Below are 25,077 nucleotides of genomic sequence, written 5' to 3'. Positions count from 1 at the left end.
TTGATATTCTACATTTGATTGGTGATTAAAAAAAAGTTATAAACAGTCGAAAATTTAAACACTTATACATTAACAGATAAAATGTTTTAAAAATTATGCAATGCCTTGAAAATAACTACTTTAAATATTGTGTAACAAATTCAAATCCTTACGATCGTTGCTTCTTGAACTTTTACAGCGAAAAGACAAAATCGATCTTGTCGAAACCCGCTAATGTGTTAATAGATGTCCGCTGCAATTTTCCCTTAGTTTTTACCAATTATTATGAAGTACTGAGAATAACCAAGTCTTGTTGTATTTAAGTACCTACCAACCAAATTAAGTTTGACGTCAAAAACCACCCTCGATGTTTTTTCTTGATTCCAAAATGCCGCCAGGCACAAAACAACGCGCGGCATCGCAGCGTTTAAATAGATTGCCAAATAAATTATTGTCAAATTTCAAGGACGAAAACTTTAAAAACGACCGCAGCACTTATACATAAATAGGCGTAAAATATATTTCATATTTTTATTGACTAACACAATAATAAATTGAAATTATAAAAACTTAAGTCAAATGATAATATATTAATATACTTATTGTATTTAAATCTAATTAATTGTGCGAAAATGGTTTGTCTTAATATAATACCCGTTGCAATCGATTGAATGATTTTTTCTAGTTATGTACTGTGCCGAGTATAATTTTAAATTGTATACAAAAAAGTTACTACTCAACAATACACAGCATACAACTCATTCTGACTCTTATTTAGTTTTATTATTTAAAATGATTAGATAGGTTCATCAAAACAATCTATGGCATTACGCAGTAAAATACTGTATAGTTTTGCGCCTTTACATCATATATCCACTCATTCATAAATAATAACGCATCATTATATAATGTTATGTATATTTTATAATATTGTTATGTTTTAAATATTTTGAACAATAAAATTGTAGTTAAATCAATAAATATTATAATTTTATGAATTAAATTCGTATCTTGTTCACATCATAATAATTCCAAAACAATAAAAGAATAATAAGCAACAATTATTATTATATGATGACAGATTCGTTAAAACTACTAGCGTATTGTTTTGACAAATATTACAACAATTTTAAAATATAATATTATTATCTAAAACAGTTTTGGTACACATTATAATTATGTTCTCAGTAATAAAAACGAAGTTATTTAACTTATTGACAACAATAGTATAGATGTATGTGATACACAAATTACAAGTCGATATCGTCATATGTATCTTATATTGTTATATTGTACGAAAACATATTAGATACACGTACCTAATGGTCGTAGCAAATCGTTTTTATAATAGTTTATAATGTATAGGATTTACTATTTGTTCAAAAACATCTTATTTTAATATTATATAATTTAAATATCGTTTTCAATCTACGATTATCATGAACATCATAACATTTCAGCATTTTATATTTAAATATATAATATAATATTATTACTATTATTATTGTACTTATACTACAGGTGCTGTCCATTATAAACATTATTTATAAATTAAAATATGTGTTCATATAACTTAAGATAAACTATACGTTTACAACATACATTATATCGTGGTTTGTTGAAGCTAAAAATAGATATACGAGTAGGTAACGTATTACCCGTAAAATAAACATATTTTATAAGAGATATAATAACAGCGGGTCAGTATTTAACCATAAGCAACTATCGTACCAGATAGCTTAGAAATAATCGCTTCCACGCGACTCGTGCAGAAAATATTATCATCTATATACTTAAAACGAAAATCAACTGAGAAAAGAATGCAATCAACATCTGATGTTTTTCGAAACGACAATAATATTTTAATTTTATATAACTTTGGGACTTGTGTAGGGAGAGGGGCTAACAAATATAAAAGTTTCCCTCCCCCTTGTATTATATAGCTACGCATAAATATCATATTCAAGTTAGTCCATTCGATTTTTTTTTAATACGAGCTATATTTTATTCGTGTTTTATTTAAGTACGCGAAAAAGCTTATGAATATAATTAGGATGTTTATGGCTTATACATTTTTTTTTATTATTTGTACGCATACTGCAGACCAAATTATAAATTCGCTGTGTATAAGTATAACGTACCAATAGAAATACGTTTCGTGATTACCAGCTATTGCCTGTTAGCTGCTGTATATAGCTTTTAAAACTAACTTCTAATATTGCCACATCAATACATTATACATATTATAATATGTACATAAGTATATTGTACATGCACATGGCAGCGAAAATTCGAAAATCAAGCTATGAATGGCTATAGGAGTATTTAATATTACTCGGTATTGCTGCATATACCTACTTATATAATTTATGAAAATGTAATTTAATATTAAAAATGTATTTAATAATATTTCTTATGTTTTTTTATCCGTTTAATAAATAATTTTAATGCGTTATTCGTGTATTATATGGCATAAATATTTCAATAGGTATATATTAATTATTCAGTATTAATTGTTTGATAATCACAATCTTAACAATTTTATATATTAAGCTAATATAAATGAATATTTATAAATTATAATATATTAGTACCTAGATACTTTGGTATACCTAATAGGTGTATTAACATATTGTTATACTATTGTTCATTATAAAAACAAAATATATACAATTAAACGATCTTATCACATGTTTATTATATATTATTTGTACACAAGTAATATCATAGAATTATTTACTAATAAGTCGTGGGTATCAATTATTAACATTTACGCATCATCATTAAAAAAAAAAAAAAAAAAATTATACAAATACTTAATAACAATATTAACTTAATACATATAGGACTAGATAACATTATAATATATATTTTGGATACAATTCGAGTAAAATAATGAATAGGTTAAAATAAATCGATTGGCTGTGTTACGTATTTTTCATTTTCACAGATAAAAAAAAAATAGAAATTTTTTATTTCCTAAACCACTACTGATAATTAATGTGCAATAAAAAGGAATAGTAGGATGCATTTTTAACAATATAATGTTTAGAATCTAACTACTGAAAAAAACTTGAAAGTTGAAATTAAATTATTTTATTTTTCTGAGTCAAAGTAGTTAATATTTTTCTCTACATTAATTTTAAACACCAAATGATTTAATATATTGATTTTTTTTCTACAATAAAGCACAAAATAATGAAAAAATAACCATATTAATTTATTATATTTTATTCGTTCATTAAACATATTATATTATGTTATATTGTAATTAAATGATTTTAATTTTTGAAAATATATTTCCGAAAGATATTTTAAATAATTATATAAATGTTTAGTATAGTATAGTTATATGTCTTACAATAGACTTTAAAGGAAACAATATTGATTTACTTACCGCATCCCAAAGGTATTAAACGGTGTTCTACTTTATCCTTGAATAGTAGAGGTGTAAGCAATATATTGTTAACAGTGAGTATTGTCGGAATGAGTTACATTATTAACTTACTCTCTTTTGACGTGTATTATAATATTATTATTCTTGAATGTATACAACTATTATTATTATTATTATTATTGAATTTAAATGTGTCATTGAACAAAAATTATTGATAGGTAACAACTGAAAACTTAAAAAAATAATATTTATCCTCATTAAATATTAATTTTAATTTTAAGGTTTAGTATGATAAGCGATAACTACCTTTATACTATTGTTTATGGCACTGTACCCTGCCGAGAGTCAGCTCGTTCGAAATTTTCAGAAAAATAAAATTATTTGATTAAGAATATGAAATAAGAAACAAGTGTTTACTTTTAATTTATTTTAGCAGTGCTAGAATTAAGAGAGGTAATGCGCGGAGACATGTATCTCTCTTGTAAAAACTTTTTACCTAAATATAATATTTATTTTTACGAAAAATGTTTGAAATATAAGTACAGAGCTATATATTATACAGACATACAATAATACAGTATATATTGTGTAAGTGTACACAATAAAGTATATAATATATGGTGATATTTCTTGTCTACTTGTTGTATGGCTATAAAGTTATAAATTAATACATCATGATAAACCTACTACGAATTTCTGATTTTTATTTGATAACAACAATCGATTGTCATAATAATCAATAAGTCGAGTCAATACGTCATCATATTATTATCATAAAACATAAAAATTTATATAACTATTATATTTTTAATTGATAATTTAAAATTAATACCTATAAATCTAATAATAGATATAATTATAATAATTTAATAGTTATTATATTATATGTAAATAATATTTATAATAATATGTAAGTGTTTCTATATACCCGTATACCAATTGAAACTTTTAGATATTCTTAAACGTACGAAGACCTTACACGAAGACGAAAAATCTTAAATTGTTTAAAAAAGAATAAACAAATAATTTCAACCCAAGAAATTTATTAAAAGAGATTCATCACATATTTATAAGGGTGAAAATCCACCTAAATTCGGAAAAATCATTCTATATAGGTATTTAATATTATGTCTTAAAAATATTTATAATTTTTATGGTACAATGCCTTGCGCACAATTTTAATTTTGAAGTACCTAGGTGATTATTTGGTCATTTATATTTTTGTATTATTATTACTTATACCTACATCGTAATAAAATTTAAAACTGCGTGAAAAAAATAATTAATTAATTTTTGAGTATTAAATGTAATACATATATTTAGGTTCTATGTATGGATATAGTAATTGTATTTGTAGAATTAATTTTTTACTAGGAATTTAAATTAAAACTTTTTTGCATGAAAAAATGTGTAGCACATTACTCTAGTTACTAAATATTATAAGCTGATTTAAGTATGTATAATAATGAAATTATTTAGATTTTATACAGCATAGATATTTATTTCTATTTATATATAGACACACAGTCCCAGAATAGCCAAAACAATAAAGAACATCTTTAGTTATAATTTAAAAATTAATGAAATTCGGTGAGGTTTTTTAAAATCTAAAATATAACTCGAATAAAAAAGGTTTTGAAACACTAAATGACAAGTTAGATAGTCGCTAATAGGTAGGTACTAACAAATAATTACTTAAATTGTTGTAATTTTTTTCTTCAAATCAACAATAAATTTAGTATTTTGTTTCTGCTTATAAAAATACATACAAATTAAGCTGATTAAAAATCACCAACGGTAGACGACAGCTTGGCAAAGAAATATACAAAAAAGTACTAGAAATTTTTTTAATCTAGTGATCCAAAGTTATACCTACCATATTATAAAACATACCGAACATAGATAGTACTATCACCATTTCATTATCGCTTTCACGTTCTCAACACAAAAGTTTACGTCATAATATTAATACATTATGCGCACCAGCAACTAGACGAAATTATAAAGTCCAAGTTTCGCTTAACCTTTCTTTTATTAAATTTTTAATATACCTAACTTATGTAGACATATAATAGATAGGTATAAATATTATATACTTGGTAATATGACAAAAGCGACGCAATAATTACATACAATACGGTCAAGTAACCATCATAACCTTACGCTGCAGCTATTGTACAGATAAAGTTATCATCCATCTTACGCATGTGATAGGGTCAAAAATCAGAATGATTATAATATATGGATAAAACCTGTATTCTATATTTCTATATTATGTTTAATAGATGAATAATAATATTAAATGTATAAACAAACGACGATTTCACGACAATTACACACGCGGATCCACTGGATAAATTGTGGCACTTAACGATCGATCAAGACGTGCAGTTTTTGGAAAAATTGAATTCTTCAACAATTTACAAAAATCGCTCATAATATTATATTATATGAAAAATGACCTTATCAAAAAACATCACTGATGCACCGCCCTCTGCGTTACACATTATTACTGCTGCGGATACGTACTATATAATATTTACACATCTGCGGATGTCGATTCAACGCCGTTCATCCGAAACGAGACGGCTACGCGACTCCGTCCGTCTTGATCAAAGTCCACAGTCTCGGTCTCCTCCCGAGGCACGGCATGATACACTGAAACATTCACATAGTTTAAACGGGACGGAAGTAAAAGAAAAAACGAAATAATAAATCATCAGGACGATACATTTAATAGAATTGATACATCCTACCTATTTATGTATACATGTATTATAGACACGTCCTAAGAAGCGACATCACTTATCCTGGTTTTTTTGATTTTGAACTTATATTCAAAAAATTGTTTATTTACTTAAAACGTATAAATAATTGCGTTGTCAAATCGAAACATTAATTTTGTGTTAATAGTTAATAGGTACACATCTAACAGTTTTCAACATTTTTTTTTATCAATCTATAATACAATAATTATTTATCTGTTTTATCAAGAAAAATATTAAGGGAAAAAAAATAATACCTAGGTACCCATCACTTGATACCTATATATATACGATATACCTAATAACATGTATATTGTAGGTATATAATATATTTACACGTCGAATTCTGGTCAAATCAGTAGATAACTAGTATAAAAGCGGCCAGAGCGGATGAATTACACTCGAGGATAATATAATAACACGGTAGGTACCAATTAAAATTACCGCCTTTTATCATTAAAGCACACATTTTTAATATTTTTACGAAACTAGGAAGTTAGTAATTTTTCCCAATTTTTACCTATATTTAACGTAACATTATGTGGTCTACTCTTCTTATACCTTTTTATCACGTACCTACCTATAATAAGTAGGTAACTAAGTTTATAAGTTAATGATACATGGTTGCAGACAGATAATATTAACGAACCTTCGAAAAATACATGATTGCGAGTAAATGTTGCCAAATTTATAAATAATTCTTCATAAATGTAAGAATTCTGTAGGTACATAAATTCATAATATTTTGTTAAAAATTTCAATTAAATACTTAAATATAAATGAGCCAAAATTAATTTAAATTATATCTTAAAACTTGTAATTTATAAAATCACATTTATTTTACTTTTAATTTATTAGAAATAAATTAGTAAAAATATACTTAAATTAATATATTTTAATTATTTATAAGAAAACTATAGAATTATATTAAAAATATTTACTAAAAACCAAAATAGAAAATCAAAATAATTTAATAGTTTTCATAAGCAAATTCCTATAAAATTAAAAAAGTTTAAAATTTAAGTATTGGTAATGATATTGTGAATTCTTTGCTTTCTACTTATTTGAGACATCCGGATGATAAGTGAAAATTGATAATTTGCACTGCATGCATTGCACAACATGGTAAAGTTACATTAAATTTCGTCCGTATTCGTGATTTCTTAGGTACAAAATAATCTTCTGTCACATAGTGGCAATCCGCAATCGTGTTTCACTCATATAAGTCAAGTTCTAATGTTCATACGTTGAAACTTGATGGTCGTGTTGTATTGGATTCTTTTAAAACAAGAATTAGCTTAGGTGATTGTTGGATTTTTGGCTATTTATTGTTTTTATCTATAGGTAAACTAAATTATTTATTCTAAGCGAAATTGCCAATTCATATCGAATATAAAAAAGGTACTTAAGTCATAGATAGGTAACCAATCTAATGCAATTTAAGATTGAAACTATGCATAACTAAATAGTACAAAAATTATTTGAAAACCGAACGAAAAATACAAATTAATAACAGTACCTTAACTTCTAAAAGGTAAAAATTAAAAGGAAGGATCACAGGCATATTCACGTACAGTAAAATAATACTGTAGGATACTATTTAAGTACATTTAAAAATTAAATCAATGGATTTAAAGCACTGTAGGAATATTGATACTTTGATAAACATAAATAAATGATGATTTCAGTATTTTATAAGTACCTGATTCAATAGTAACAAGTAATAACTAATAACCAATTATTAGTCACTTACCTTATATATAAAGCAAATATATTTATTATTTGTATGTAAACAACAATAATACTATTGTTAATGTTTCATTTAATATCAACTATAAGAATATTAGTATGTACCTAAAGATGTATTAATAAGTAACCGCTCTAAGTGTTTCAAATTAATTTACAGAAAAACATCAAAAATAAGGAAGTTGATAAAATATTTTAGTTGCTTATTAAAGAAGTCAATGATATACAATAGTTTGTTAAATTTTAATACACTAAGTATCTCTATAAAATTATTATTTACACTGTTATTAATAAACAGTTCACAATAACTATTCAATGTTAAATGAGATTAAAGTGGTTACAATTCAAAATATTTGAAACTGGATTAAGAACTATTTAACATACTAAAATAAAAATAAAAACAAGTCATATTTTTCTAAGTTTTATTTAATTTTTTAGATTTGATACACTGGCGTCAGTCATACTTCATTATATGGGGAGTCTATATTTCTATTCAAATACTAAAACAAACACTACAATCTAATTACTAAAACACATTAATCATACTATCTATTATCTAACATAATTTTAAAGTTAAAAGTTATAAACACCCATTTTTAGTATGAGCTATAAATAATATCAACTATCATAAAATATTGAAACTAAGCCATTAGGTAATATAAAAATATTTAGCATGCTTTGTATATAAAATAAGATATTTTCTTCAATACATTTAGTCAATAAATTCGTCGTGATGCATAAAAAAAAGTTTCAGTCCATGCCATTTAAACTGAAATGAAAAACATAAAGTATACAACAATAATAATAGTAATATAAATTAATTTATTAAGATGACACTGCAACCGCATGATGTATCTCTATCTTCAGACGCATAGCATAGTAAATTATATGTTTGAATAATCCATTCAACTTTGGCTTGTTAAATATAATAGTGAAATTATTTATTATTAAATTAAAAAGTAAGAATATTACCTAGTGAACCTCATAAGCTTTTTTTTTTATATTTTTATTTTAAAGTAAATGAAGAGCATTTTAAAAATCAATATTACTTGTATATTTTAAAATGTTCATAACTCAATTAAAAATAAATATATAAATAATGCCTATAAGATTTACTTAATAATATTCTTAGCTTTAAAATTGAAAATATGTAAATTCACTAAAATATTAAACATGATCGAGTTATGATTATTCAAATCGAACAATTTGCAGTACTATGTATTTATAAGATAGACACTCCATGCGAGAGTAGTGTACTCTTAACAATATTCTTAAATAATAATTGGTTTTCAGAGAAATCCATAGGGTAAAATATTACAATGTTATTTGCATAAAGGAAACACAAGAAGCTTTAGTCCCAACATCTATTGTTTTTATTTTACAAAATAATACTTAATTGTAAAATTTGTCTTATTTTATCAAACTTTAAATATGTAAAATTAGTTCATATAACAATAAATTAGTGAATTAACAAAAATAACAATATGTTTTTATTAGCTATATTATTTATTATATATTTAATGAATAATAAATTATAATAAACACTTAGTCATTATTTAAAAAAAAAGATATTTTTAAAATTTATTTATATTAATATGAAACAAGTACAATAATAATTAAAAAATATAAGTATTTAATTGAATATTTTTTTGTACCATTTATTGATAATAAAGTATCATTTGCTTGTAATTAACTAGACTTAAGATAATTAATTTAAAAACTGTTAAAACTAGTGAGTATATTTAAATGCCATACTTAAAATTTTGAATTAATGACATTTCTTAAATAATTATTACTAAAATAACTTAAATGATATATTTAAAAGTTAAAGTTAAGTTTCAACTTTATGCTAAATATATTTTAGTAAATTGAAAAATTTTCATTATTTCCCATTTCCCATTTCTTAGATTATTTTATTTTATATTTGATGATAAAGTAAATAAATTATTTGACTGTATATTTTAACTAAAAAATAAATAAATCATAATAATAAAGTAAAATACTAATAATATTTGAAACAAATAAAGCATTCTAATATTATTAAATATAAATAAAAATACTATTATAATAAGTATTAAGTATTAATTATTTTTTTATACATACATTTTTGATAATTTCTGCCACAATAGCAGATGAAGTATTTTTTGTTCAATGTGAAAAATATAATAGAAACAGCTATTAATATTACTGCAATAATTCCTAAAATAAAATAAAATAAGTACAAAATAGTAATTAAATAAAACAGTTGTTATTATATTCATATAAAAATGTGTGTGAAATATTTATCATTTAAAAAATATAGATACCTACTACACATATCTATTGTAATCTTCTACATACCAACAAATAAATGATTTGAAAATATGCTATGTCAATTTATAAAGAAAATTCTTTTGTTGATTTTATTATTTTTTCAAGTATTAGAAGTTTGAATTATTATTTTTTTTTAGGTATATATTATTTCACATACATAGTATATTTAATCAGGAGATAGACAATCAACCGACAACCAAAATACCGACTAAAATATATGCAATAAATTAATTTTACGTTTAATTTATATTTGTATTTTAAAAATCCACCCATAATTAATTAAAAAAATAAATATAATATGATTTAAGTATGGTTCAAGACTCCCAAATATTATAATAGTAAATATTACCAAACATTTTGAAAATTCGCACTTGTTTATAGTAAAGACTAAAAATAATGATTTCAATTTAATCATTACGATATTGTAATATATCGAATAATATTGTAAATTGATATCGATGTCAAATATATATCGTTGATCGTTATCCATCACTACATCGTATATTATTGCCGGTATTTTGGTTGTCGGTTGATTATCTTGTTGGTCGAATGGTTGTAGTCGATTGACCCAGAATCATTTAATCAAACTATATTAATATTATACAACATTTTTAAGCATTTTATAATACATATTTAATGAAAAATTATATAAATGAATTTATAGTATTTAATATACTCATTATAATTTTGTCAATAAAAAGAAAAATAAATTTTATTTATCGCTAATCAGATTTAATTAAAAAAAATAAAATAATTTTAAAGAAATTTTGGGTTAAATATTCAACATAACCATTGACATTTATAGTACATTTTATAGTTTAATATGTTTTGGGTACCAAAAATAAAATTTAAAGCTAATATTTTAAAAAAATTAGAAAAATTTAAATCTAACTCTTCTTATGTTGACATTTTTTTCGACAAACTTTTAGTCAATTAATAACTAATTTGTGGTGGATTTAATAATAAGAAAAAGAAACCTTAACATAATATATACTAAAATATATATTGTATTTAAAGCAAATAAATAAAACTATTTTAAAGTTATTTTAAAATATTTTGGATTAAGATTATGAAAAATAGGACAAAAACTTACCAAAATAAATCAAAACATTGTTTTCATCAGATTTATTGCATTCTTTATACCAATCTGTCAGTAGAATTGGATTCACAACATCAATAAACTGGTCTAGATCACATGCTATTGAATCACATCCCGGAACATGAAGCAAATAAGGATCATGAGTAGAAGTGTTTCTATATGATACCTTTAAAATGTAAATAATTAATTACATTTTAGTTGACATATAATTTAAAATGTTAAATAATGTAATGACTAACAGTAACAACATAAGTATTATTTGAGTTTTTACTCTTTCTGAGTTCTAAAAACACTGCAGCAGCATAAGGTGGTAATTTATAATCATACACATTTAAAGAATGCAATAACCCAGCTACATTGGTATCATGAGCCGAGTACACCCATAATTTATAATCAGTTTTCATGGTTCCATTTCGTTTTTGTTTCATATTATCAACAATTTCATTAAGCAATACACCTGAAAAAAAGCATATTAAACTATCATAAATATTTATTGATTTTGTATAGGTTAAGTTAAGAAAATATATAATTAATAATTTTAATTCAAGAAAAAATATAAATTATAATAAAATAGCTATAATTTTAATAAGTACCACATATTTAGTGCCCTCATTAAGACTAGATAAAAAATTGATATTAAAGTAATATTAAAATTTAAAACTAATAGAACTTATTCTTTTAACTTAATGACTCATCAGATATTTGTTATTAATCCAATGGTCTATGAATATTGAGTAAATACATTTTTTAATACTAGGTATATAATTGATTTATTAACAAACATAAGAACATAAGTTATTAACTTTGCTATTTCCTTTAATAGTTAATATATATTATAAAATATTATTTTTAACAATTTGTTTTGAATAAAACAATTATTATTATACTATTAATAAAAAAAATAAGGAAAAAATAAAGAAGTATTATATCAACTATACAAATACCAATTATACAAAATATTTATGATAAATGCAATACTTAACAGATAATTTACACTTTTAATACAAAGTATATTTTTTAAATACATATCTATATTAAATTAAATACAACAGTTTTATAGTTGTACGTTGTTTTGAGTATTCAATTAAATATTAATAAATGTACCTAATACTTTTTTTCATATAATTATTATTTATAAGCTATTATACTTTTTAATTTTTAATGATTGGTAAATTTACACATACCACAACTGAGTTTCTTCAATATTGGAGTATATGTTGGTAATAGAAATGACAATTCAGAAACTTCTCTTAATTTTTCAGGGAATACAGAATTGGTCCAATTGGGTAAAGTATAATTAAACTGTGTCTAAAAAATAAATAAATAACACAAATAAATTAACCATTTCAATACTATTTACATTAAAATGTATAATCAATATTAAGCATTGTCACGACTTCCAGATGTGCAAAATATGCACTGCAAACAGACCTAATAAACATAAAAGGACCCCCTCTGTTTTTAAATTATATGCTTTTATAACACACTTTAAGGTACCTATTATCTATTTTTCTGTATATTTATTAATCAAACAAAAGAATATTATTTTTTATAATAATAATTATTGATAGCAGTTAATAACTAAGTTATACTGAGAAGCAGAAGTATTTAAATTATTAAAATTTAATATTGTAATAATACATTTTAACTACAGTTCGCGATTATTTTCAATATTATTATTACTACTTATCCATTAACTTATTAAGAATAAGCTTCTGTTATTCAGATTGAATATTATTATCATAATGTGATCACTGAAAAAGAAATACTAAAACCGTTTTTTAAATCATATTATATTATATTTTATTTTTATTAAACTCATAATTTTTAATAATTTCTAGTTATTAAAACAAATTGTAAAAACCATATTTTACCCTGATAACACTTTCTAACTGCAGGTAATGGTTTAATTTTCATAGAAACTCGCACAAAAAATATTTTAGTTACCTATTGTTAATTATTTAAAAAAATTTCTGATATTAAAAAATAAATAAGATAAAAAAATCAATTTTATAGTTTATGACTGCTGGACTAAAGAGGTTTTATTTAGTAAATTAAAGATTTTTAAAGTTTAAGGTAATTAAAAAAAAAATGAGTGGGATTATTTTATTTCCAAATAAAAAACTTAATTATTTTTTAACTTTTTGATAAAAATTAATCTGTATTAGTACTGTATATGATGTATATATAGTTAAGAGGTTAATTTATAAGCTTTTATGATTTGGTGACAGTTGTTTAAAAAAAACCCTCTGTTATGCTTTTTCACATGGGCTCCCAAACGTAAAATTGAGACACTGATATTAAGTAGTAGTTTTATAACACAAGTTTGATATTTAAATTTTAAATTTGTACACATTAATATATATATATATATGTTATATTAATTTATATCATATCATAATAATTATGATAATTGAGAACTATATAACAATGTGACCAATCAACCCAAAATAACCTTAAATATATTTATTAGTGATTTTTTACAATTAATATTTATACATATTTTTTTGTTTTTGTTTTAATATATAATATTTTTTTTTGACCGATCTTCAAACAAAAAATTTTTTTTTTTTTGGATTGATAATCAACTAAACAAATTTTGGCTACATATTTATTGAAATTATTTATGAGAACTAAGTAATTTATTATTGAGCTTAATTTAATTTTTATAATTTATTTTTTAATAATTTTTAAAAAATAAATGATAGTTACCTCAACCAATAATATATCATATAAAGTTAATGAGTCATCAATTGGATTAGTAAAATTCATGCCACTGTTTTCTTTAAGGTAATTGTATAATTTCTGGTGATCTTCATTAAATTTTTTAATTTCTGGTAAATTTTGTAGGTCATCAAAATTTTTTTTGAACTGAGGACAATTATTACCAAACGACAAAGACTGAAAAATTAATATATTTAAATTAATTCTAATTAATACAAAAAATAAACAATTTATAAAATACAGCATAAAATATTTAAAAAATTTACTTCGTCGAGATCTCGAGGAGTAGAATGAATAGGGATTGGTTGCCATAAAGTTCCTAAATTGTTGTTCCATATTTGTTCTCCAGATGGTTTGTATAAACCAGCTAGATTAGCAGCAGCACTCATTAAAGCACGATCCACACTAGTACTACGAATATATATATCTTCATTTGAATATTTAACAGGTAAAAAATCACTATATCTATTTCTTATCCATTTTCCAAATTCAAAATGTCTACTTTTTCCTTGCTAAAATTATAAAATATACATAATTACCTAGAGAATACATTTAAATAATTATAATGTATGCCAATATAAAAATAAACTATCCAATACTTTAACTTTTACTTTATAATATTTAAGCAGTATCAATAACTTGAGATTATTAATTATAACTTATTATTAATAAGTAGGGCCCAGATTTCAATGCAAAGTGCATATTTTTTTGGTTGATTATACACAATGCTTTCTAAGTACATAATTTGTTTCATGTAACGAGGGTTTGAAAGCTACAAATTTTATTTTGCATATTTCAACGTTTTTTCATTTTTAGCATTATTGGGTCATTTTGTTGGTTTTTAATGTATATTTGTTCAATATAGATATAAAATTAAGACGGTTTATCGGGTTTTTCCATACACATTGTCAATTTTTTTTTTATTCAGTTTTTATCTTATCTTAATTTATTATTGACTGTGGAGCGTCATCCATATTCGGTCAAATAATAAATAATCAGTCAGTTCGTGTTAAATGCAGTCGTTGGTCATATTACGTGTGTTAGTGATTTTAATGTGTTAAATAGTGTGTTAAATAATGACTAAAATAAAATCATCTACTTCTTCTCACTTGCGTGACTACGTAAACGAATTTGGAAGAGACGTCTTTACAACAGATGGGACTATTTTACTTTGTAAAATTTGAAATATTAAAGTCGTGGTTGAAAAAAAAATTTTAATTCAGCAACATATATCAAGACAAAAACATATTAATGCATTAACATCGATGAACAATAAAAAAAAATGAAAAACCACAAAAATTTTTAAGTGACATGTTAAGGCGTTAAGCAATGGGTATTATTCGTTTAATAAAGAACTTTATATGGCTATGCTATCTGCGAATATTCCATTCAATAAATTGAAGAACAAATTATTTTGCAACTTTTTAGAAAAATATACAGCCAAAAATATACCAGATGAGTCTACATTACAAAAGAATTATGTAGATCGATTTTTTAATGAAACTATTAATTCTATTCAAAAGTACTTTGAAAATAAAAAAATATGGGTCAGTATTGATGAGACCTCTGACATCGAAGGCTGTTATGTGGCCAATGTAATAGTTGGTATATTGGAAATATCTGATCCAGGAAAATCTTTTTTATTAAATTGCGAAGTACTGGAAAAAGCTAATAATAGAACTATTACGAAATTATTTGACAGATCAATGGCTATTGTTTGGCCAAACAGAGTGAAACATGATAATGTTTTATTGTTCGTCAGTGATGCAGCTCCGTATATGGTTAAAGCAGGTAAGAACATTAAAGCTTTATACTCGAAAATGGAACATGTCACTTGCCTCGCACATGGTTTACATAGGGTAGCTGAAGAAGTGTGTGAACATTTTCCTTAGGTAGATGCACTGATATCCAATGTAAAAAAATTTTTTTTTAAAGCACCTTCAAGAGTTTTAAAATTTAAAAGCATGGGACCGACTATTCCTTTACCATCTCAACCAATACTGACACGTTGGGGTACTTAGATAGAAGCTTCAATATACTACTGTGACCATTTTAATTTTATTAAAACGGTCATTAATGCACTTGAAGAAAACGATGCCATAGTTATCAAAAAAGCACAATGTTTAATGGCAGACATAGAAATTGAAGCAAACTTAATATTCATAAAAGCAAACTATGGAAATATACTAAGTAGTATAAAACGCCTCGAAGCATCAGTAATACCCCTAACTGAGGCAATTGGTATTGTAAATAATGCGAAAACTTATATTTTAAATAATACAAATACAAGTAATCAAGGCAAAGTAATAAAGAAAAAAATTTGAAACCTTTTAGAAAAAAATGGTGGTTATACTGTAATAGAAACAATTGCAAACATTTTAGAAGACAAGGAAACTTCTCATACAAAAATATCAGAAGAATTAACTTCAAACGATATTTGTCACATGAAATTTGCCCCTATTACATCCGTGGATATCGAAAGGAGCTTTTCCACGTTCAAAAATATTCTTTCAGACAATAGAAAATCTTTGGTGTTTGAACATATTAAACAATATATTATTACTCAATGCAATGCTCAAAACTTAGTAAATATAATAGCATACTTAGAATGCTAATATTTTACATAGATTTTAATATATATTTTGGTATGTTTAGGATGAATAATATTTCTTCAAAAATGTCCAAAACATATGTGTGTCAACATCATAGCAGTCAATATTTAAAATTTTCAGTTTTTTTAATAAAATAATAAATTAATAAATAATAATTATACCTATAGCTCATTTATAAATTACAATTTGTGTAAAAAAAAAAAAAATATTAAAAAAATACTAAAAATATATGGCATTTTAAGGTCATTTTTGGCTATTTTTTAGAGCATATTTGTATGGTTTTAAGTGCATTTTAATCTGGGCCCTAATAATAAGTAATAAGTTATTAGTGTTATTAGTTATTACCATTGTTATTTTACTTGACATATTATATCTCTCACAGGAGGGTATAATTTTAAAATATTACTTCGGTTAAAAATGTACTAAAAACATAAAAGTATGAAAATAGAAGTATTTTTACTAAGTATTGATACCAAGATTAATATCTCAACAATCTTTTTTTTTTTAAATATTTTTATGAAAAAAAACTTACATTAGTCAATTGTCCAAAACCCATGATCCAGTAGGATTTATTTCTATAAGGATCATTTGGGTAAGATAAATCAGTTATTGCTCGATCACCATGTCTATAAAGCTAAAATTAAAATTAAATAATAATCAGATAAATAAATAGATAGCAATAAAACTTTAAATTAAAATGTTGATTTAGATAAACATATATTATACCATTAAGTATATTATAAAAGTCATGACTTAATTTGTAGTAAGTCAAAGAACAATAAATAAATATTATTAGATATTTTAAATTACATTCAAGTTCCAATAATTCAAAATAAGAAGCAGTTTTTGAGATTTGTAAATAAAAATAAAAATACTTTAAATTATGGGCATACTATTATAAAAATTTTTTTTAAATATATTTTTATGTAATAATATGTAATAAATTACAAAAATATTATTATACAATATATTTTCCTATACTGCATATAAATATACCACGTAAATTACTATATTATCATTATAATATCAACTAGTTTTTTTAGTACCTATTTTTATATTGGCAGAAAAGATTTCCTAAATGCCTTGTTTAGAATTTTTTTGAAATAAATAACAGAAATGTAGAATATGTTAATTAGGATTATCAATTGAATTAATTTTATATGCTATTTTCTAATTATTTTGTCGTTATCACTGAAAATAAAAAGAGTTAAATTGCTGGATGTGTAGCATCAATATGTATCCAAAGAACCTGACTCTACTATAAATTAAAACAAAGAAGTATCCAATATTTGTACATATGTAAGTATAGTACAATATTAATTTTTAGATCCAATGCATGTTTTTGTTGTGAATTGTATAAACCTATATAATATAGAAAAGTTGACTATAACGTTAATAACCAATTAAAATTCTTACCTGGATTAGATAAGATATTTTATTGTTTTCACCAAATTGTAATTTGACTAGTACCTACCTACGCACCTACACTAATTCGCATAAGTAAATAAATAAGTAAATTAAGTACTCACCAAAGACGAAAACACTAGCTCACCATACTCTTGGGCCAGTGGATCGGTGGCAAAACAGACATCGGTCGTCACAAATGAGATGGCCGTCAGCAACAGTGTTAAATGCATCGTATCGCGTAAGACGATAGGTAGGTAAAACAAATACGATTATATCAGTCCTGTAGAGTGATCCGATTTCGAATAGGAGGTACCTATTGCAGTTTTTATTTAATATTCATATCATGACGGGTTGGCTTGTTGCACATATTGTGGCCTGCGTTTAACAAACATGTCATTTTTCAAACATCGTTTTTAAAGAGACGTAATTCGCGCGACTATAAGCTAAATGTGTATGCATATGCGTGCCGAACAATAATTTATTATTAAACGTTAAACAAATAACAGAACCACACAATAGGAGACTGTCTAACTTATAACGGAACATGGAAATGTAAATATTTGTTTAATTTTTTTTTTTCGTTTTCATTTCGCGACTTCACGAGGCGATGACGATGGCGGTGGCTGTCGCGAAAAACTGTGCTCCGCGCGAAATAATGTCTCCGATTGTTTTACCGTGAAACGTTAAAACATAACGTTGTTATTATTATTAAATTTTATAATCGTTATCAACTATAGTTACGCCACATGCAGCTGCTAAACACACGATTTGAGATTATAATATCATTGTTCATTATCTTGCGTAGCAGTTGGCTCGCGCCAAACACCGCTAACAGATGCTTAACTGCCAATTATTATTATTATTATTATTATTACTATTATTATTATTATTATTATTATTATTATTATTTATTATTACTACTATTATTATTATTATTATTATTATTATTACTACTATTATTATTATTATTACTATCGTTGACAAGGCGGCGGCCGTTTTTAATTTTATTATCACCGGGCCGACGACAACAACGTTACCTGTAGATTATTGTATTCAGTGATGGATTTTCTGTCCGTGGCAAGGGAATGGGTCAAGGGTACGTGGACTATGTCAAAATGACTATTATTATGTTGAATAAGAATATTTAACTATTTTATTTTGTAAAATGGTGTAGGACGTACTCGGCTTCAAATTTTCACGTTTGTATAGGTACCTAGGTGGCTATAAGTAATAATAAAGTGTAAATCGAAAAACAGTCTACATATACTTATATTTTTATTACAGAAAAATGATTTTGAATATAGGTAAAATATTCTTCTCAACAATTCGCCACGAAGTAACATTTTGAAAGTCCTGTCACTGTATTTATGTTTTACGAAATGAGTACCTATGAATATGAGAACGGAAATTGTATACGATACAGACTGTTTCAGTGGTGCACACAAAAAAAGGACAGGGCGAAAGAATTATGACTTATGGTGGATATATGCCCCTTCTCCCATTGTTCAAAACGACAAAACGTATCAAAATGTCTCTATATCAGTGGCGTAGTTACCGCAGGGCATAGGCGGATCCAGACCGAGATGGAAGAGGGGATGAATATTAAAAATAACTTATATATAGGTACGTGTAAGTTTTACTATAAAATGGAAAAAGCAAAAAATAAAGTTATCAACTAATATTTTTATTTTTTCCTAAATAAAACACAGCTTACAGAAGGCGATCCTTCGCCCTCCCTGCTGAATCCGCCGTAGGAGAAACAGAGGCAATTGCCTAAGGGCACAAATTTATTTTTATTTAATTTGAAACAAAATGTTTTATGTGATATAAATGTGATTGGGTGTTTTATAAAAAAATATATAAATTTTATCTTAGCAATATTTTAATGACAAAAGTCGAAGAGTTTAATTTATATTAGGTAGATCGAAAAACATATTTTGCTTCGGGGCGCTGACGAGGGTAGCTATGCTACTGCTCTATACAAACATAAATAAACAATATAGCCAATATTATTTTGAAATTGTAATATTAATCTCGGCCCCCTTCAACCATAATATTATTTGCATAATTATTGTGTGTACGGTGCGTTATACCTAAAGTTGCGTATAGGTATATTAAGATACATAATATCTGAATGTGTTATATTTTATTTAGTGTAGAATTATAATCAGGGACGGATCCAGGGAGGTGTTCTAGGGCCCCAGGCCCCCCTTCCAGACATATTATTCCTCACATTTTTTTTATAATTCTACAAATCCTGATATTACTATATTTCAAATCACATATACGTCTGGTAATATAATATATTATACAAGGTAAATAGACGTTTAGATTTTATTATTTTATTAATAAATATTATATTATATTAAATAATCATTAATTTATTTATTACATTGATTACTTATACATACTATTTTGAAAAAAAATTTTATTTATGAATAAAGTACCGATAAAAAAATTGTTTGCTCTCAGATTTTTTCTGGATCCGTGTCTGATTATAATAATATTATAATATGTGATCTCGTTGATCGTTTACCTCGATATTTATAAGTAAAATGTATTACGTATAAAGATATAATAATATAATATTTTATGATGATATTATTATATTATTATATTGGCGTTCGGCAATTGTAAAGGTACTTGCGATCTCGCGTTACAGTTCGCGGCGGGCGAAATCCGAAAGCGGAAATAATTTTGTCACTGCAAAGACGGAGAGACACGCCGAAACTGCAATGTAGGTAGGTATATCGCGACCGGGTCGAGTCGAACCGACTGATGACGACGACGACGGCGACGGCGACGACGACGAGTGATAAATTGTAATGAAGCTGCGCTCGCGTGTACCTACCCAACAATAGATTATATCTACCGACGACGACGCTGCGTATGAAAAAGAATACGCTCTCTGGTGCTAAATTTGGAGGCGAATAATAATATATATTATGTATTGCTGTTATGCGGTGGGTATTAGTCGGTAGAACGATGACAATGTAATTCAAATTATGCGTGGCAGATGACTTCCTGGATTTGCATATGTATATTTTGTAAAATCGTATAAACAAGCTAACTAGAAACAGAATTTCACGTAATGTCAATATAACGATTTTGTAATTTATGTCGCATATTTGTGTATTTTTTGGTTTTTGATTCAAGAAGTTCATTTTTGATTTCCAAGGCATATTGCATTTTTTTTTTTTAGTTATTTTTCCACATTTTCTTTTAAATAACGCCTATCAAAACGACAATCAGTTCTAATATAAAATATGGTTATTATTGAAAGCCCTTTCAAGCAGGCTTTGTCGTAGTAGCATTGAGTATTAGCGTATAAACCGATTTAAATATTTTCCGTGTCTTATTATTTATTAACTTCGATCTAATTTTAGATTATTTTTAATTTATTTATTAATTAAGTTACTTGTAAAACATTTTTAGTGCTAGCATATTTTGAATTTTTTTTAAAAGATTATAATTTGTTCATTATCTATACTAATAAAGCGTAGGTATACAAATATTTTATTGAACAATGAAATAGGTAATATAATTAGGTAAGTACTATGCAAGTATTCCTCTGAAAAACATTGTTTCGATTAATTATTATCATTAATTTATTCAACCGCAAACAGACGACGAACATTTGTATTGTGAAGCACACAAATAACCCGCGCTCGTTAACTAAAATAATATTATATAATTGTGTTTTATTGGAAGTTGTGGGGTACATAATCATAATATTTATATAGGTAGATTGTACAGGGTATAGAGCCGTATTTACGAGAAAAACTGGCTGTTGCCGCGGATAGCTAATTTTTTTTTGAATTTTCATTGTTTTAAAGCTCTCATAACTCCATTCATTTATTCCCTTAATTTTCCTACAATAAGTATTATAATATCTTGATATTTTAATATTTGTTACCATTATTTATGATACCCATTATCATTACCAAATACCATTAACAAAAATACCTAAGCTATATTAAATCACGAAAGTAATTTTACTTCTACCATCAATAATTATGAATTATGGTACAGTAATTAAAGAATTTTGTAAGTTACAATCCAAGAAAGAGCATTTTACATTTTTAATTATCATTTTTTGTAAGTATTAAAATAATAATAATATGAAAATAAGTTCATTGTATTATAAATTTGTTTTTTTTTAAACTAAAAGCATTGCTTATAAAATAAACTATAATAAATAAAACTATTACATAATCAATGCCAATACTTACGTAAATTAATTAATTTTTTTCTATGATTTAGTGGTTATATTTTTTGCCGGTACGTGGACAATTTCTAAATATACCATGGGTTAGGTTAGGTTAGAAACCTTCCTAGATACAACTATAATATTGCAACAAGCTCACAAGATTGATTTTCTATAGTGTGCTAATATTAATTTTTCCGAAATTTTATTTTAGTTCTACCGCTATTTGATAAAATAATTGAATTTTTAATTTTATATTTCGAAGAAATACATTTTCATTAAGAAAAAACATTTTTGGAGGGCTGTGATTTCTTAATATCCTGTGTGCGCCAATATATAGATAAATAACTACAACAGTATAACATCAGTGCTCTGCAGAGACCTGCACTATATTTTATATAAATTAACAGTATATCTAGCTTTAATACAATATTGTATATTTAAATACCTTTTCGGAGCAAAAGACTAACTTTTATTCGTCGATCATGGAGTATAATAATTTAATTAGAGATATTATGATGATGTGGATGTTATTTTTAAGCTGCGAATAACGTCATCCCCGCAGTGACCTTTATTTTTTTTTGTATGTTTGTATTTGGATATTAATGTGCAATATTTTGTTCAATATTATTCGTTATTATTGTAGTCATGCTCGTGTCAAACGAAATTTGTATTCTTTTCTAATTGAATATATTTATAGTACATACAATATTATATTATAAGTCAACCATAAGTGTATGTGCAGAATTTTTTGTGATATTTAATAATATAATATTAACCATATCGATAGTGATTAAATATTGTTAAAAGAATTTTTTTTTTTGTTCCTGTCATACTTATTCAATATTTAATATTTCTATATTTATTTGTAATACGTTCAGGTTATTGATTTCGAAAATAATATCAACGATAAAATGAATTATAATAAATCAGCTATTTTACAAGTTAAAAAAATATAGTATGTTTTATATTGAAAAACGTAAAATTGTATCATGGCATAAATAAATAATATTTTCATACCAGTCTACGAAAATGTTTGAACGACGTAAGATCATAAAGTAAAGATGGTTTTTCAATATTATTTGAAAAATTATAATAGATATTAATGCTAGAAAATGACTTTCATAAGAATCCTCTATATATATCTCATATATCTACATACAAATCGATTTCTAATCTTTAAATAAGAGTCATATGGAAATTTCTTCTAACCAAAAAGTCGTCAACGTTTATACGAAAAAAAAAACTTATTGAAAAACCAACAATATTTAATGATTCTATAGCTGCGATTATGTTCCTCAATTTAAATATAAAAATGCATTAACAATAATACAATTGTATTCATATTTACTAATTAATGAATTTAATTGAATTTAGTTTTATGATGTATATAATACAATGGCATAGTTATAATAAAAGTTTTATATCATTTTATAAACATAAAATATGTTACGTTACATTGTTATTATATATAATTGTGATTGGGAACTAATATTTAAGTACTTTTATTATAATTATATTGCTGTGTTATTGCTGAACGTCGTCCGTAGGGTGTTCAATTATTCTCTATTATTTTAAACTTTGTAGGTTAAAAATGTTTAGTAAAATAAGAACAAGATAAACCGTAATATCATAAACTTTTGAAAAATCAACGACTTTGATTTTTAATTAATTACTTATAATATATTATCATTTCGAATAATTCGAATATGATATTTGTATCTACCACAATGATTTAATACTATAATTAAATGTAAAAGAAGTCATTCAACAAAGAGTTTCTAGTTGAAAAAATTAAGGTAAGTTAACATTTAAAAAATATTTTAACTTAATTTAGGTCTTAACTAGTTATATAATTTTCTTATAACTAAAGACCGGATTCCCGTGTAATTGCATCTTTTTATGGCGTGTTCTAAATTCAATAGAAACAAGCTACAAATCCAAATCAAGAGATGTACGAGTAGATTAATTTAAAGAAAGTTTTATGTTGCACAAAATTGTACGTTTCGGGTTTTTTTTTTTATAAAAATGTACTTTTTTACAAATATTTTTGTATTTTTGTATTATTTTTATCGGTGCTATATTATGTTGTTATACAAAGTATTGGACTTTTATACTTAACAATATAATTATATATATATACAACCATATAATACGAAGTAATTAAGATAATGATTAAGGTACCTTACTACGATAGTCGATAGATTATCGATTACATATTCAGTATACACATACAGTCCTACTGCAGTCTATAGGGACAAATACTATATGAAAAATTCAAATTAGTATTTGATATTTTTATCAAAAAAACAGGAATTTTTTTCCGGATACAATATTTTAAAACTGTACAACAATTTAATAAATGAAAATTATGTAGATTTAAAAGAAGATCCTGCTATTATAAGCTGCTACAAACAATACCCGATAACAAGTGTCGACGTAGAACGTGTTTTCGCAGTTAAAAAATATATTAAGTGACAGAAGACATAATTTTAAAGAAAAAAACTTGGAAATGTACATGATTATAAATTTTAATCAAATATTGTAAAGTCAGTTATATACATATTGTCAGTTTATTATTATTTTGATCAAATATTGTAAAGTCAATTATTAGTTATTACTTATTAAAATTAAAATTTGAAGTACCTATAATGAAAATTTTGTTTTTGCACGTTTTTGCACATTTTAACATTTTAATTGCACATTTTTTAGATTTTAGCTGCACAAAAATCCGGTCTTTACTTATAACTTATGGCTTTTTTAAACGATTCAAAAACAACCTAACAAGTTAAAATCAAAAATGTTTTTGAAATTTTCTGTTTTAATGA

The 25,077-nt window shown here is 24.7% G+C and overlaps 1 protein-coding gene across 3 annotated transcripts; it reads right to left on the bottom strand.

Moving 5' to 3' along the window:
* Positions 1-5,202: 5,202 nt before the first annotated feature.
* On the bottom strand, positions 5,203-20,876 carry LOC112591433 (prostatic acid phosphatase). Of its 3 annotated transcripts, none has more exons than XM_025335250.1 (10): positions 20,579-20,876; positions 18,165-18,417; positions 17,168-17,269; positions 14,290-14,535; positions 14,012-14,200; positions 12,484-12,607; positions 11,539-11,756; positions 11,294-11,465; positions 9,991-10,086; positions 5,203-6,034 (listed from the first exon to the last, which is right to left on the bottom strand). In XM_025335250.1, exons 2-10 carry the CDS (start codon positions 18,270-18,272, stop codon positions 5,916-5,918), a joined length of 1,374 nt encoding a protein of 457 aa, XP_025191035.1. In that variant the 5' UTR covers positions 18,273-18,417; positions 20,579-20,876; the 3' UTR covers positions 5,203-5,915. The 3 variants fall into 3 exon arrangements, with proteins under 3 accessions (XP_025191035.1, XP_025191036.1, XP_025191037.1); XM_025335251.1 differs by lacking the exon at positions 20,579-20,876 and adding an exon at positions 20,490-20,507; XM_025335252.1 differs by lacking the exons at positions 5,203-6,034; positions 20,579-20,876 and adding an exon at positions 8,521-8,656 and having other exon boundaries at positions 18,165-18,816.
* Positions 20,877-25,077: the final 4,201 nt, after the last annotated feature.

The sequence above is a fragment of the Melanaphis sacchari genome, unplaced genomic scaffold (genome assembly GCF_002803265.2).
Source record: "Melanaphis sacchari strain LSU unplaced genomic scaffold, SCAv2.0 Contig134_pilon_pilon, whole genome shotgun sequence".
Classification (NCBI taxonomy): domain Eukaryota; kingdom Metazoa; phylum Arthropoda; class Insecta; order Hemiptera; family Aphididae; genus Melanaphis; species Melanaphis sacchari.
The sequence above is the reverse complement of the archived record's forward strand: the minus strand, read 5'-3'. Positions and strand labels throughout refer to the sequence as shown.